Source organism: Natrix helvetica (genome assembly GCF_964273705.1).
Source record: "Natrix helvetica genome assembly, chromosome: Z".
NCBI classification, from domain to species: Eukaryota; Metazoa; Chordata; class Lepidosauria; order Squamata; family Natricidae; genus Natrix; species Natrix helvetica.
In genome coordinates this window covers 47,093,298-47,110,712 of record NC_138554.1, presented here as the reverse complement: position 1 = coordinate 47,110,712, position 17,415 = coordinate 47,093,298, and the positions used below count along the sequence as shown (strand labels likewise).

General features: G+C 40.9%; 1 protein-coding gene across 1 annotated transcript in view; it reads right to left on the bottom strand.

Moving 5' to 3' along the window:
• The window catches only part of LOC309401561 (uncharacterized protein), a gene marked incomplete at its 5' end in the record, with an annotated part of 44,332 nt that extends 28,348 nt beyond the window's left edge, over positions 1–15,984 (bottom strand). The window contains one exon of the mRNA XM_081970631.1: positions 15,756–15,984. Within this exon, the coding sequence (XP_081826757.1) occupies positions 15,756–15,984 (229 nt within the window). The remainder of the gene's footprint in view (positions 1–15,755) is intronic.
• Positions 15,985–17,415: the final 1,431 nt, after the last annotated feature.

Genomic DNA, 17,415 nt, shown 5'->3' with positions numbered 1-17,415 from the left:
ACAGCTACCACTGCTGAAACCACCTCCTCCATATCCACTCCGGGATCCTCCATAACTTTTTCCAGAAAGTCCTCTTGAGGACCCTGAGGATGTAATCTTGATGCTGCTTCCACCACAGATCCTGCCACCACCAACACTGCTTCCACCACCCTTAGTGCCACAACTCATAGTGATTTAGATTTAGAATCCAAATATTAGAAAAGCCCCACTTTAGCTGCTCAGCTTGGTACTGAGATTCCAACTGTAATCCTTCATCCCAGTTGTCCTTATTTATATCCCCTGTGGAGGGAGTTGCCACAAAGGCTGTTCCTGGTCCCTCCCATGGTATTTGCCAATCCATTTGTTTATGCCAAGATTTATCTCCCAATGGGAGAGGTTTTTTTTAAAGTTATCAAAGGCAATCTAATACGTATCTGGCTTTGTCACTCCCACAGAAATTTTAAGTGATGATAAAGATATAGCTGCATAGTCAGCCTTATATTTTGCTAATTTCTCCTGTATGTTTCAACTTTTGTTTGCCAGCACATCATCTTTGGCAGTGGAGGAAAAGGCCTTCATAAGTCTTTACATTAAAGCAAAAGGGTGAATTTGTCTTCTACTGGCTATCCTTGAACAGATTAGTTATGCTTAGTGATGATCCATTGAATCAATGGGGCAAGTTTGTGTAACTAATTTTGTTCTTTATTTTACATTCCAGTATATGCCAATAAGGAACAAATGTGGTTTGTTAATATTGCTCAGTATCATCATTGTAGTTTTATGGAACAGATATTCTTTATATTTTCTTTGGCAGAATTCTTTTGCAACCAAATTTACAAAACAAATATTAAAAAATGTTCCTTTTAACATCTAAATATCCAACCAAGATTATTACAATTTCATAATCTATCACTGAAAATGGAAATTAATCATCAGAAAGAGAAGGATCAAGAGAGAAGTTGATGTCAACTCTTAATTGCCACGTTGACTCTTAGCAACCATAGTTGTTGGACATTGTAAATTAATGCAAACAAGATTCTGGGAAGGATGATCTTAGCACTTTAATACATTTTTAATTAATATAAATAGCTTTGTGGTTTACATGTTTTGTTTTGGTGGTAGTTAAAATACACAAAATTAAATAAATTGCATAGATTATTTTCATAATAGAGTATAAGAGAGAGTAATTTTGATCACTAAAGAGAATTATTTTTAAAATTTGAAAGAATGGCCAAATTACCACATGGGAGGGGCAATAGTATGCTAATGTCATAAAAAAGTGAGACTATTATAACTTTGAATGTGAGGCATAAATAGTACTAAGGTAGCCTACCATAACTTCGAATGATTGCTAAGCAACAAATCATAAATTGAGGATTATCCGTATTTAACATTTATTTTTATTTTTTTAGCACATTTCAGCATTTTATTTTCAGTGCTCCTAGAGGACAAATATCAAATGATTCCACTAGCAGGAACACAGTCTCTTCTATACACGGAAGATGAGATAGGAACACTGGCCTATATTAAACTGCCTCTCGCTTTACAGGAAGCTTTGCTCCATTTTTTTTTTATCTTTTCAAATTTATTGGTTTTTAAAAAGTTTTTACAGGGAAAAAGGTTATAAGGCTATAAAACATTTTGGCAGCTACATCGTGCGGGGGGGAGCCCCCCCAGGCCTTGCAACTTGTACACACACTGATAAAGAGAAAAATCAACATTTAACTATATATTGGCAGTTTTAAATTTAGCACATAATCGTCAGTTTGTTTCAATCATTTGTTTAGTATCACTTCCCACAAAATACATTGTAGCAACAATTGCAATAGTATTCCAAGTCACTTTTGTGATCTGAGTATTCTGGTTGTTGCATCCTCTCTCCCATCCGCCGGCTGTGCCTCAGCCCCTCCCTCCTTTGTTTTTTGTGTAGCATCCCTCACTTCACCAAGAAGAGCTGCATGTTTTTTAGCGAAAGCCTCCGCTTCCAATGGTGTATGAATTCTGATTCTGTTGCCCTCCCAAAAGATCAACAAGCCTTCTGGAAATAGCCATTTGAACCAGATCCCGTTATTATATAATTTTTTTTGCTAAGAAAGAATATTTCCTTCTATTATCTCTTACTTTCTTCGGGATCTGTTTAAGAATGGTTATTTCTTAAACTTTAAACCCCTGTACAAATTTATAAAAATTAAAAACTAATCCTAAGATCAAAATTTAAAAATACAGACTGGGGGGGGAGAGCTGGAATTAGGCCAAGACGGCTAGATTAAACAGGTGGGTTTTGAGCTTCTTACGGAAGGAGCGGAGGTCCGTGGATGTTCCGCTGGCACAGCCTAGTGGACGGCACCCGGAGGACTCCCTCTCTGTGTGAGCGAATCGGCCAAAGGTATGTGTGGGGCAGGATAAGATCCCGCAAATAACTAGGCTCTGTGCCATAGAGTGCTTTGAAGATGATAATCAGCACCTTGAAACGCACCTGAAAAGCTACAGGTAGCCAGTGCAGCCCGCGCAGGAGAGGTGTTACGTGGGAGTATCTAGCGACTCCCGAGACTGCCCGCGTGGCCGCATTCTGAACCAACTGCAGTCTTCGGGTGCATCTCAAGGGGAGCCCCATGTAGAGAGCATTACAGTAGTCCAGCCGGAACATCACAAGCGCATGGGTGACTGTGCGAAGGGCGTTCCGGTCCAATAGGGGACGCAATTGGTGCACCAGGCGAACCTGGTGAAACACCCCCCTTGCTACGGCTGTCACATGGTCGTCCATTGACAGCCGGGCATTTAGGAGGATGCCCAAATTGCGTACCCGATCCACGGGGGCCAGATGTTCGCCCCCAATGGCCAGTGATGGAATCAGCTGGTTGAACCGGGTTGCCGGTAGCCACAGCCACTCCGTCTTGGACGGGTTGAGCTTGAGTCTGTTACTTCCCATCCAGATCCGTACGGCTTCCAGACAAAATGAAAGAGTATAGAGATTATTATTGTTTGGTTTTTTAAAAAGTGGCTATTGCACCTAAGAGATATTTTCTGGACACTCAAGGAAGAGGAGAAAATGACTTCTCTTTATTTGAAAATGTAACTGAGAAATGGGAAGGCATTTTCAAATCAGCCATGCCCAGTGATGGGATTCAATTTTTTTACTACCAGTTCTGTGGGCATGGCTTGGTGGGCATGGCAGGGAAAGGATACTGTAAAATCTCCATTCCCTCCACACTCCAGGGGAAGGTTACTAGAAAATCCCCATTTCCTCCCGATCAGCTGGGACCTAGGAGGCAGAGAATAGATGGGGTTGGGGACAGTCAGAGGTGGTATTTGCCAGTTCTCCAAACTCTTCAAAATTTCCACTACTGGTTCTCCAGAACTGGTCAGAACCTGCTGAATACCATCTCTGGTCATGCCAGAGAGGAGTAGAGACAAAGCAGCAGCAGCCACAGGAGAGCAGTCAAAAAAGGCATAATGGTGTTTATGTGTATGATCAGAGCCCTATCCTACAAAACCCTACAATGTTGATATGGGAACAAGAGGTGTTTCCCATCACAATTGCCATTTTTACTTTTTCACACAAAAATCTGCAGCAGAATAACACATACTTAGATCCAGAAAATGTCTACAGGGAGTCCTCAAAGTACAGCCATAATGGAATCTGCCCATTTTGGTTGTATGTTATGACCGTTGTAAATTGGGTTTAGAATTGGTCATAACTTTGAACAATCACTAAGTGACCTGTATATAAATACCCAGAGCTCTTAACAATGGACCTTTATAGTTCTGGAAGTTTGCCAGGTTGCTGAAAGACTACAGTAGTAGCTCAAAACATGAATGAAATGAAAACCCTAAAATGATGCCAATGTCTGTAGCATCATCATCATCAAGAACAATAACAATTACATTTTGTTCCATTTCACTCTCTCTCTCTCTCTCTCTCTCTCTCTCACACACACACACACACACACACACACACGTCATGTACTCAAGCTAGGCTAAGTGGGATCAGGTCTGATGAGTATTTGGATGGGAGGAAATGTCCAGGAAATCTTAGACCGGTGTCAATTGAATTGAATTGAATTTATTAGATTTGTTAGCCGCTACCTCTCCACGAAGGGACTCGGGGCGGCGTACAATAAATAAAAACACATATTATACAATTAAAACATTTCACGGAGGAGGTGTCAAAATCGCATAGTACAATACATAGGAATAGTCATAATAAAATTAAAATTAAAATAACCCAATATAAAATTACAAATTTAAAAGATTGCCAAGAGGATAAAGATGGAACTATAATTGAGCCACGCCGGGTAGTTGAAAAAGGTGGGTCTTGAGTTTTGAACGGAAGGAGCGGAGGTCGGTAGTAATCCTAATGTCGGGGGGGGAGGTAATTCCAGAGGGCTGGGCCCATCACAGAGAAGGCCCTGCTCCTGGGCGCCGCCCTCTGGCACTGCTTAGTGGACGGCACCCGGAGAAGTCCCTCTCTGGGAGAGCGAATTGGTCGTAGGGATGTATGGGGCAGGATGCGATCCCGCAAGTAGCTAGGTCCTGTGCCATGGAGCGCTTTGAAGATGGGAATCAACACCTTGAAACGCACCCGATAGACCACAGGGAGCCAGTGCAGCTCGCGCAGGAGAGGTGTTATATGGGAGTATCTAGTACTCCACATAATCACCCGCGCGGCCGCATTCTGGCCAACTGTAGTCTTCAGGTGCATCTCAAGGGGAGCCCCATGTAGAGAGCATTGCAGTAGTCTAGGTGGGACGTCACCAGCGTGTGAGTGACTGTGCGAAGGGCATCCCGGTCCAATAAGGGGCGCATTTGGCACACCAGGCGAACCTGGTGGAACGCCCCCCTTGCCACGGCTGCCACATGGTCATCCATGGACAGCCGGGCATCCAGGAGGACGCCCAAATTGCGCACCCGCTCCATGGGGGCCAGTTGCTCGCCCCCAATGGCCAGAGATGGAATCATCTGGTTGAACTGGGGGGCCAGAAGCCACAGCCACTCCATCTTGGAGGGGTTGAGCTTGAGTCTGTTGTCACCCATCCAGACCCGTACGGCTTCCAAACACCAGGACATCATTTCGACGGCCTCGTTGGTGGTTCGGGGTGGAGATGTACAGCTGCGTATCATCAGCGTACAGATGATATCCCACCCCAAAACCACGAATGATCTCACCCAGCGGCTTCATATATGTGTTGAACAGGAGAGGCGAGAGGACCGACCCCTGCAGCACCCCACAAGTGAGAGGCCTCAGGGTCGACCTCTGCTCCCCTGCCAACACACGTCGCGTCCGGTCGGAGAGGTAGGAGCAGAACCACTGTAAAACGGTGCCCCTTACTCCCAGCCCCTCCAGCCGGTGCAGTAGGATACCATGGTTGATGGTATCAAAAGCCGCTGATAGGTCTAATAGGACCAGGATAGAGGAACAACCCCTATCCCTGGCCCTCCAGAGATCATCGACCAACGCGACCAAGGCCGTCTCTGTGCTGTGCCCGGGTCGGAAGCCGAACTGGCGCGGGTCTAGATAATCATTTTCCTCCAGGTGACGTGGGAACTGTTGGGCCACCACACTCTCTACAACCTTCGCTAAAAAGGGAAGGTTGGAGACAGGACGATAATTGGCTAGCTCCGTTGGGTCCAGGGAAGGCCTCTTGAGTAAGGGTCTCACAACCGCCTCTTTCAAGGCGGCCGGTAAGGACCCCTCACCCAATGAAGCGTTCACTAGTCCCAAGAGCCAGTCTCATGTAACCTCCCAGGATGCCAGTACAAGCCAGGAGGGACACAGGTCCAATGAACATGTGGTAGCTCGTAGTCGCCCACGCAAACTGTCCAAATCTTCGATGGCAACAGAGTCGAACACTTCCCAGGATGGTCTCTCAAGACTCGCCTCGGGCGTCCCTCTTAGCCCACTGAGGGGGACCCATTCCCTCCGGATTTGAGCAATTTTATCCTGCAGATATTTCCCAAATTCCTCTGCCCTGCCCTGTAGAGGGGCTTCCCGCGGCCTCTGTGATAGAAGGGAAATAGCATCCCAGAAGGAAACATCAACAAACTGTTGCCAAAAATCTTACATGCCTATCCATGAAGTTCTCAAAAATGAAGTTTTATCTATTTTTGAAGCATTTTATATTTTAAAAACAAGAAGGGAAAATATGCTTCTGTGTGACTGGATTTAATAATGTTAAAGAACCCTGGTGGCGCAGTGGTTAGAGTGCAGTACTGCAGGCTACTTCTGCTGACTGTAGGCTGACTGCAATTTGGCAGTTCAAATCTCACTGGTCCAAGGTTGACTCAGCCTTCCAACCTTGGGTAAAATGAGGACCCAAATTGTTGGAGGCAATATGCTAACTCTGTAAACTGCTTAGAGAGGGCTGTAAAGCACTGTAAAGTGGTATATAAATCTAAGTGTTATTGCTATTGCTAAAGGACTGCACATTTTAACATATTAATAGTGTCTGGATCTTCTTTCTACCTTTTAGGTTATTTTAATTACTATTAAGTATAATCATACTATCACTGTTGTGTTGTTACCCCCTCCACATAATGTACCACCAATAAAACTATCAACAACAACAACCAAGAATGAGATTGTAAGACTAGATCTATCTTCTCAAAGAAATGGATGCATAAGGGACAGAAACTGAGGTAAGCAATGTGGATGCTACTTAGACTTCAACACTTAGGATCACAGTGGACCAGACTTATGGTCCATTTTATGCTGCCAAAGTATATATTTATTGAGAATTATCTTGTCCCTAATGCAGGCACAATTTCAGATGTTTGTAAAGTAACTTTTACTGTTGGTAGAAAATCAGCAATATTTTTTTCCTCAGTAAAAAATAATAAAAGCCCAGAGTTGCTTGATAATGGGTAATATATGAGCTTAATAAAATAAAATAAAAATACAATTCTGTTTCTTCAGACAGAAATGAGAATTGTAAAAAATGCAATCCTTAATTACACGTAAACAGTTACTTAGCATCCAACCACATATACTTTGTTGATGCACAACTTGCCAATGTATCATTTCAAATGTAAGCTTGCATTTTGTAATGGTTGCTTTAATTCAAAAACTGCCTCTAGCAGAGTTTCACATTGTCAGCTGAAAGGTATGCTGGATTCTTTTAAAAAGGGCATTAATTCCCTCTGTGAGTGGAGATTTGCAAAGACATTTGCAAAGTCTGAACCACATCTATAGATTACTTACACCAGCGATGGCGAACCTTTTTTGGCTCGCGTGCCACAAGTGGGGGGAGCGCGGGGGGGTCGTGTGCCGGCATGCCGCACCCATAATGCAACATGCAATCCCCCAGTGCGCATGCACGCACAACGCATGACCCCCCCATTTTACATGCTTTTTTCACCCTCCCCAGGCTCCAGAGGCTTTATAGGAGCCTGGGGAGGGCGAAAAGAGCCTCCCCTGCCCACCCGGAGGCCCTCCGGAGGCTTCAGGGACCGTCCGGAGGCTTCCCTGAAGCCTTCGGAACGCTTAAAACTACCCTCCAAGCAAATCCGAATTGACTTCCCGTGTTTGGAGGGTCGTTTTAAGTGTTCCGAAGGGTTCAGGGACCGTCCGGAGGCTTCTCTGACGCCTTCGGAGTGCTTAAAACGATCCTCCGAGCAAACTGGAAGTGACTTCCGGGTTGCTCGGAGGGTCATTTTAAGCGCTCCGAAGGCTTCAGGGACCCTCCGGAGGCTTCCCTGATGCCTTCGGAACGCTTAAAACGACCCTCCGAGCAACCCAGAAGTCACTTCCGGTTTGCTCGGAGGGTGGTTTTAAGCGTTCCGAAGGCTTCAGGGAAGCCTCCGGACGGTCCCTGAAGCCTCCGGGGGGGGGAGGCTCTTTTTCGCCCTCCCCAGGCTCCTATAAAGCTTCTGGAGCCTGGGGAAGGCGAAAAAATAGCTTTTAAAAAGGTGAACTCAGCTCACGTGCCCTGACAAATGGCTCCGCGTGCCACTTGTGGCACGCGTGCCATAGGTTCGCCATCACTGACTTACACTAATTAAATGCTTGCATGGCAAAAATAACAAGAGAGAGAGATTTTTTTTGATTGCAACAAGCAGCAACAGAGCTTTATTAGACAATTTCCATTAGTATCAAAAGCTGAAGGACAGTCACAAATGAACTGAAGAGAGAGAAAGCATATCCTCCAAGAAAATGCTTTAAAGAGTGGATGACACAAGTATTAAGCGGAAACAGAGAAATCTTTTGTGATGGTCATTGACATAGAAATGGAAGAGCAGAGACCTATCTACTGTGAGGATTTATGCAGAGAATTTGAGCAGATCTTTTTCGATCATAGAAATTCTTGGAGGAATTTGGAAGTATCAGTCACAAGATTTTCTTCCATGTCCTGTCGAAAAAGACAAAGAGGGAAAAATGAATCTATGTGAAAACTGGCAAATACAAACAACAAGAACTGAGAAGCAAAACTCATGGGTTTTTGGTGGTCAAATATGTTTTCTAAAGAGCAAGAGGAAGTCTGTTCCCTGCAGCGACTCTCTTTATCTCAATAGAATTAAATAAACAACCAACAAACCCTTTGAAATGATGGGTTTTATATTACTTTAAATATTTATAAAAATACTGGAAAAAAAAAGCATTTCAGATACTGAACAGCAGCAAATGTTGTAAATTCATTTAAATTAAAGTCTCTTGTAACTTTCTGGAAAAATAGGCAAGCTGTCTTAGGGTGTTCTGAATTTTTCTTAGAACTAATCTAAATGAACAAAACAATATTTTTTTCCAATTTATCAGCATCTTTCAGATGGTCTCCTTCCATTTTCTTTGTTTCATCTCAAAGGTAATCTATCCTTGCCCAGACTGATGGCAGGGACATTTCCACAGGGTGACAGAAAATGAAGATGTGCAGGAGAAGGAATGACAGAACCTGGGATGGAGTTAGAGGAGGGATCAGCCTAGAATCTCTATGTAGCCACAAGTGGACCAAGTCCAACCTCCCTTGAATTCCATTGACCCTATCTAATTCCAAGCAGGTGTTAAGCATTAGTTGAGAAACTTCCTGTGCATGGGCTGCTTAGCAATAAAAAAGTTTAATTGGACCTTCACATGTGGACCTGGTCTTTTGCACCTGAGAAGGTGACAATTATGACCCATTCGATCAAAGCTCCATCCCTTGTTTAGGCACCCAAAATGTGTATTGGGAGGAGAGTGTTTAAAAGCAAATGTTGAAAAAACTTGATAACTCTGTTTGCAGATGAAATAAAGTACCTCACAACATTTCAAAAGTTACAGGAGAAGACTGGGATGGTAATGTGTAGCTGTTATGTTGGACTAACCTCCATTTAAATAACCCAGTTCAGATGAGACAAAGAAAATGGAAGAATTTCTTATATAGGGTCCTGAGAATCCAAGGTTTAAGCCAAAAACCAAAATTAAGGAGGTGCCTGGACTCAGAGGTGCTCAGGATTTAGAGGTACTGTCTTTGACACTGAATGATCAAAGGTATGCTAAATTCTGCCTCAACCCCCCCCCCCAAACAGCAATCTATATGAAGCCCCCAGTTTGGTTGCCATTTGTACAATGATTACATTGCCCATCTTTTGCTCTTTTGCCAAGCCAACAAAGTGATGTCCTCTGCCTGTTATAGATTCCAGCCTCAAATTTAGCTCTGGTTCCTACTACTAATCTGAGGAACTCTGAACTCTGCAAAATATAGCCTCAACCACTAATTCCAAGCTTTATGGGCAGCTTGGATGGATGGAACTGAACCCTGTATTTAGGATAGTAGACACAGTGGCCATATTATTGTCAAACCAAATGATACATAATTCCTTAGCATGCCAAACAGCTGCATAGATAATGGTCAGATACAGCATGGTAATTTTCCAGCATTCCTATTTCTGATTTTCCATAGTTAATAAGACTTTATGTACTTTTCCATTAAAGAGTTTTCCACTGTTATAAAAAGAAATATGCTACATTTAAAGTCACCTTTACTTATTAATATTATTCTTTCCTGCAAGCAAAGAAAAAAAAAGATAATTCTCACCTGTTTTGCACCCCTGAGAATGTGAAGATGTGGGATAGGACTGAGGACGTGAAGAAATTCCTCCTCCAATATGTCCTCCGCCAATGCCTCCTCCTACACAGACGCCTCCTCCACCAAGGCTTCCTCCACTGATGCTTCCTCCACTGACACCTCCGCCTACACAAACACCTCCTCCACCGAGGCTTCCTCCACTGACACCTCCTCCTACACAAACACCTCCTCCGCTGATGCTTCCTCCACCTCTTCTGCCACCTCCATGTCCTCCTCCATGTCCTCCTCCATATACCCCTGAGCCACTGGAAGAAGAGAAATATAACCTCGTATAATATATTTCTGACATAAGTGTAATCCATCCATCAACTACTAATAGAAATTCCTACCCAGGGAACGAATCCCCGCCCCTCAAATAAAATAACTATTATGATGTTAGCCTCAAGCTCAGTAATATAATTATGATTTAACCTGGGAAAAAGTTCTACATTAATTCTAGGAGATCATCTCCCAACTGGTTTTGTCAGTATTTGTCTACATGGACTAGTGGTATAAGTCAATTCAAGGCAATGTGGTAACTTTGTTCACTATAGTTATTCATTACCTCTTTCCTTCTTAATTCACAGACCTTCTTTAGGCATTATATATGTAAATTTACCCTCTTCTAAGTAAATTGCATAACCTGTTTCTAGTCATTTTTTTTTCCAGTGACAGTTAATACTACTGAATTTCAGTTCACAGGGAAACAAAACTAGAGTTTGAGTACAGCTCAACTCTACCCTTCTTGGCTTCCATAGGAACTGAAATTTTGCAGTATTACTTTTACTCTAGAGGCAATGGTAACTTTGGTTAAAAAAAATGTCACTGAAGCAATGTCAGTAAGATTTGTGTTAAGGTTGTGCAGAATGTTCACAAGTTAAGCACAATATGACACCCTAAAAGGGCTAAAACGTTCCAGGAGATGCTTATGATTTAATGATAAATGATTATCAGCAAGCTTTGTTCAAGAGCACAGACCCTAACTCCTTCCTGGAAAGCAATCAATTCACATTTTCTACATTTCCTAGTCAACATACATTTCTTGCTGCCCTTCTTCAAGCAATCGGCGGTATTGGCAGATTTCCTGTTCCAGACGAGTTTTGATGCCAAGGAGCAGCTGATATTCTTGATTCTGACTTTCAATCTCACACCGGATGCTAGCCAATTCTCCTTCTACTGGCTCAATCATAGCCTGAATCTGTTGTAGCTGCATGTTGTACCGACGTTCTGTATCCTCCAGATTGGTTTGCATAGATTGAATCTGAAAATAGAAAGGCAACACATAGGACCTGATCTTCAAGAAAATGCTGAGGTTCTTTTAGCAGAAGGGAAGGGAGAATATAAATATTTAGTTACTAGACAATCATTTGTATAATATGCTGACTTAATCATTTCCACATGCTGTCACTTACCATGCTTATTTGAGACTGGAGCTCAATCTCAAGGGTTTGGTACTCTCGTCTCAGTTCTGAAAGTTGATGGTTGCTTGAACTTATTTCCTGATCACTTGAAGTCACTTGTTGGCGAACCTCTTCCATCTGAAAGAATCAAAGGAATAAAAATAAGAAAAAAGAAGAAGGTAATGTAGGTGGCATGGGGAAATTGGCAGTGGAATTAGACCATGTTAAGATGTCTTCTTTTGAAAATATCTGATTCATCCTAACAGGCTAGTCCATTTCTTTCTTTCTCCAAAGCCCCTCTCCTTCCATAGCCAGTCTTTTAAAGGTACTACTCCATTGCGCTGCTCCAACTGCACAACCCTTCAAAGGGGCACAATGGGACTGATTGCATGTTTTGCTTGGGGGAAGGGATGGGAAAGGGGTCATTGTCATTGTTTTCTCCTTATTTATGGCTTTCCCTGAATTGAGCTATTACTATCAATGAACTACTGATCTGATACTTGCAAGCTGTTTTATGTTAAGAATTATGCTAATCACTTTTTTCTCACCACCTGCAATTTCAGACATTTTTTGTGGGACTCCCATATTTCCTGCTTTTCAGCTCCCATTTCCTCAACCTTATTCACATTGCTTCTAGGATGTCTTGGGGATATATAAATAGGTAGTTAGCTTTTTCTTGCAACCTACAATTGGGCTTCTCTTTGGCTCTTGTCATCAAAGCCCACAAAATATTTCTATATGTTGTGGGTGATGAAAAGCATTTATATTTTCTGATCACTGGAAGATGAACAGACTGTTCAAATATATTTCACTTGCCTTGCTTTCATACCAGGCTTCAACCTCTTTTCGGTTTTGTTCAATGATGTTTTCATATTCACACCGGAGCTGATCTAAACGTTGTTTCAAGTCTTGTCCAGGGGCAGCATTCACTTCAACACTGACATCACCATGGCCTCTCTGGCCTCGGAGTCCTCTCAGTGTCTGTAGTAATGGGGATGAAGAAATGAATCATAAGAAACTGACACTAAAAAACATTTTATGGGGAGAATAACTCAATTTGTAATGTTAAAAAAAACCCAAAATAAAGTAGAAGGATGTTTTACATTTCCTTCTCATGAAAGAAAATGTTTTTATGACAGGTCAATGCCTGGCATACATTTGTTTTGTAATCCAGGTCTACCTATGGACAACATAACTTCTTATAGTTCCATGATTTCTTCAGTTTTCTCCCTTCCCTCTCTCTGAAGTTAGATTTCTGACATGAAATGCAAAAGGACTCAACATGCCTTTGGCCACTATGCAAAAATATTCTTAAAATACAAATTACTGGATGGTTATTCCCAGTAAATATAATCATGGGTAGCAGTAGTTCCCCCCCCCCCATGTATGGGCCCTTTGGGTTGCTCAGATTCACCGTGGCAACAATTTTGTGAATGTTCAAACCACAATCTGCTCCCCAAATTGTGAATTTGCCTACTGAACCAGTTTGTATGTGTGTCTGTGCATAATATTTATTTGTATCCCATCTTTATTAAATTTATCCATCTTCCCCTATGGAAAAAATTAAAAGAAGAAGTAGGCTTGTAAAATGTAGAAATATGAGATTCGGTGAGAAGGTAGATTACTGCATCTTCACAAAATGAAGGGCAAGGTGCCACTTCAAAGACATTTGTTTCCTGGCTGCTGTTTTGTTTTGAATTGTGTCACTGACTCTTTACTACAGAAGTATTGCCTGGCCCAAGATATATCAAGGAACAGCAGTGAAATATTTTTGGGTGTCATTCAATTCATTCTTTGAATTTTACTTGAAAAGTAAGGCTCAGAAGCTCTGAATGTTAGAGTTCTGTTCACTGGTGCTCTTACCTCCTCATGATTCTTCTTCAGACATATCAGCTCTTCTTTGAGGGATTCAAATTGCATTTCCAGTTCTGACTTGGCAAGAGTGAGTTGATCCAAGAGTGGGCGTAATCCATTGATGTCAGCTTCCACATTCTGACGGAGACCAGCTTCAGTGTTATATCTATTCCACAGGAGAGTTTACAGGTTTCATGATTAACACATTTGCACAAAGTGCACCAAAAACAAATCCTCTTGGAAAAAGCTCAACAATCCCCCAAAGTACAATGAAGAGTGAAGATGCTCGGAGATTATTGAAGGCTGAATGTTTATTTAAGAAGAAGAACACATGGAAAAACAAGGCAAAATGGGGATGAAATAGACTGCCTTCCCAAAAAAGCACTTTAAACTGGAGAAATTCTGAAAAGGGACATTTCACACAATGTGATTGTGTGAAACGTCCCATCTTTGAATTGTACTATTACTAGCTACTTGGAGTTTGCAATCAAGAAAGTGGTGTATCTCTTTCTCAGGTAAAATCACTGAGTGCAGCAAAAAAGAAGGAAGCAAGTGAGAAGTGAATCATACTTACTTCAACTTAAAATCTTCGGCAGTCATCCTGGTGTTATCTATATTCAGCAGAATTTTGTTATAATCATCTGTTTCAGCAATCAGCTGAAAAATAAATAAATAATAGAGATGTTTATGACACAGTAATAAGTAAACCACTATGATTGTTTTGATTGCTTGATACAACTGATGTTGAAATACATGGTTTCGATTTGTCTGTAAGATTACACTTTAAGAAATGTGAAGTCTGAAAAGGTAACACTTTTTTCTTCTTCTTCTGTCTTTCTTCTCCTACTATTTTTTGGTTAGATATTAGTTCTACTTTTCAGACCTGACTTTATGGATATCTGTTGTGTTTTGCTTATATCTGAAGGCATGACCTCCTGCATCTATGCACCAACATTATTTAGTTTCTCTGACTGCTGGGTTTATGACAGTACCCATTGAAAACCATTTTACTTGAAAAGGAAGAATCACTGATTGACCAATCACATCTATTGTCATTTGGGGTTCCAAGTATTAACTAGTGAACACACATACTCGAACCAATGCCTAGATGGAGAGTTCTGTGCATTAGATATGGAATCATATGTGCTTCCTGCCCCCTTTCATTATGGCAAATAAGGATTTGAATCTACTTCCCAAACTGATGTCTATCAATATTCTAGACTGTTTTTTTTATATACCTTGCTAGAAAAGATACCAAGAAATCCTAAAACAGAGAGAGTGAAAGTAAAAGTAACATTTCCCATTTTAAAGTACATAAAATATGTGTACTTCATAGCTAATTATCATTACAGGATTTCTTGCCTGCCAGGGGTTCCATTTTGCCTAATACCACTCTTTAATATATTTCTTTTTTTTGTTTCATCTCTAAACAAATACTTCTAAATAATTCAGTCTTGTTATATATGATGTTCTCAGTAAATGTATATGAAGAAAATAATATCTCTGCTAAAATATATCTCTTGGAAACCCTGCTGACCTCAACCTGTTATTTTTTTTTTGTTTATATTATATGGTTGATCTGTATTAAATACAGACTGAATGATCAAATGATGCATTTAGAGAATTAAGAATATTTTCAGTTAATAACTTGTTAAATTAGTAACTAATCTTTAAGTTATCATATCAATATTAATCACAATCTAACAAGAATGAAGCATAAGAGCCATAATCCAGATTCTAAGGGCAAATGTAATTTGAAGTATGCATGTCACCTCTGATAAGAATATCTCCTTCCAAGACTGCTATGGCAACCTTTCTCATTTGTAGCACATTAGTGGGTAAAGAACAATTAATGTAAGCATTAACTTAGAGAAGCTGTAGATTATGAAGAATTAAATTAACATTAGTGTGCAAGAATAATTAATGTATGCTTCTTTAGAAAATGATTGTTTCTATCTCATCTCATGTCCTACAATATTGATCTATTGATCTCTTTTCTCTACTTGCCATTTCTCCTTCCAAATTCTCTTTCATTTCTAAGGGCCTTCCCACTTCATCTTTTACATGGATGGCATTAAAGCAGTAATCTACCGTATGATCACAGATTGTATACATACCTCATTGTAGAGTTGGTCAATTTCTTGGTAATAGTGACCATAGTCCTTGTCTGGTCCAATATCGCCATGCTTCTGATACCATTCTTTGATCCAGATCTCAAGCTGACAATTTTCATCTTCCAGTCTTTTCACCTGGTCCAGATAATTAGCCAGGCGATCATTAAGATTCTGCATGGTTGCCTTTTCGTTGCTGGAGAAGAGACCTCCATCGCCACCACTAAAACTACCACTGCTGAATGGGTAGCCAGAACCACCACCATAGCTACCACTGCCATAACTGCCACCACCGTAGCTGCCACCGCCATAGCAAGTACCACCATATCCACTCCCCCCATAGCCACCATAACTTCCACCACCATAGCTGCCACCACCGTAGCTGCCACCACCATAGCAGCTACCTCCATAGCTTATTCTCCCTCTACTAATTCTCCCACAGCTACCACTGCTGAAACCACCTCCTCCATATCCACTCCGGGATCCTCCATAACTTTTTCCAGAAAGTCCTCTTGAGGACCCTGAGGATGTAATCTTGATGCTGCTTCCACCACAGATCCTGCCACCACCAACACTGCTTCCACCACCCTTAGTGCCACAACTCATAGTGATTTAGATTTAGAATCCAAATATTAGAAAAGCCCCACTTTAGCTGCTCAGCTTGGTACTGAGATTCCAACTGTAATCCTTCATCCCAGTTGTCCTTATTTATATCCCCTGTGGAGGGAGTTGCCACAAAGGCTGTTCCTGGTCCCTCCCATGGTATTTGCCAATCCATTTGTTTATGCCAAGATTTATCTCCCAATGGGAGAGGTTTTTTTTAAAGTTATCAAAGGCAATCTAATACGTAGCTGGCTTTGTCACTCCCACAGAAATTTTAAGTGATGATAAAGATATAGCTGCATAGTCAGCCTTATATTTTGCTAATTTCTCCTGTATGTTTCAACTTTTGTTTGCCAGCACATCATCTTTGGCAGTGGAGGAAAAGGCCTTCATAAGTCTTTACATGAAAGTAAAAGGGTGAATTTGTCTTCTACTGGCTATCCTTGAACAGATTAGTTATGCTTAGTGATGATCCATTGAATCAATGGGGCAAGTTTGTGTAACTAATTTTGTTCTTTATTTTACATTCCAGTATATGCCAATAAGGAACAAATGTGGTTTGTTAATATTGCTCAGTATCATCACTGTAGTTTTATGGAACAGATATTCTTTATATTTTCTTTGGAAGAATTGTTTTGCAACCAAATTTACAAAACAAATATTAAAAAATGTTCCTTTTAACATCTAAATATCCAGCCAAGATTATTATAATTTCATAATCTATCACTGAAAATGGAAATTAATCATCAGAAAGAGAAGGATCAAGAGAGAAGTTGATGTCAACTCTTAATTGCCACGTTGACTCTTAGCAACCATAGTTGTTGGACATTGTAAATTAATACAAACAAGATTCTGGGAAGGATGATCTTAGCACTTTAATACATTTTTAATTAATATAAATAGCTTTGTGGTTTACATGTTTTGTTTTGGTGGTAGTTAAAATACACAAAATTAAATAAATTGCATAGATTATTTTCATAATAGAGTATAAGAGAGAGTAATTTTGATCACTAAAGAGAATTATTTTTAAAATTTGAAAGAATGGCCAAATTACCACATGGGAGGGGCAATAGTATGCTAATGTCATAAAAAAGTGAAATTAAGATTTTTAGTCTGATTTTATTTCTTATTTGCATGGTTCCTTTGGGTGGTTCTTTTCCACTTAGCATGACATGGAACCCTCATTCAGAACCTGTGCACTGCTGGCAGTTTTCCAAATTTCCACTGTTCTTGTATCATTCAATAAATTGGTATTTAGCTTAGTTTTTTAAATATTTACCTGGTGTTGCTGAACCATTTTCATAACCAGCTGACTGATGATGAATATGGAGGTGGGGAAGAGGGTAGGAAGTCTGAGGTGCACCACTGTTTACCATCTTTAATTCACTGACCATCTTTTGATAGCTTATTATGTTTCACTTTTTCACATTAGTG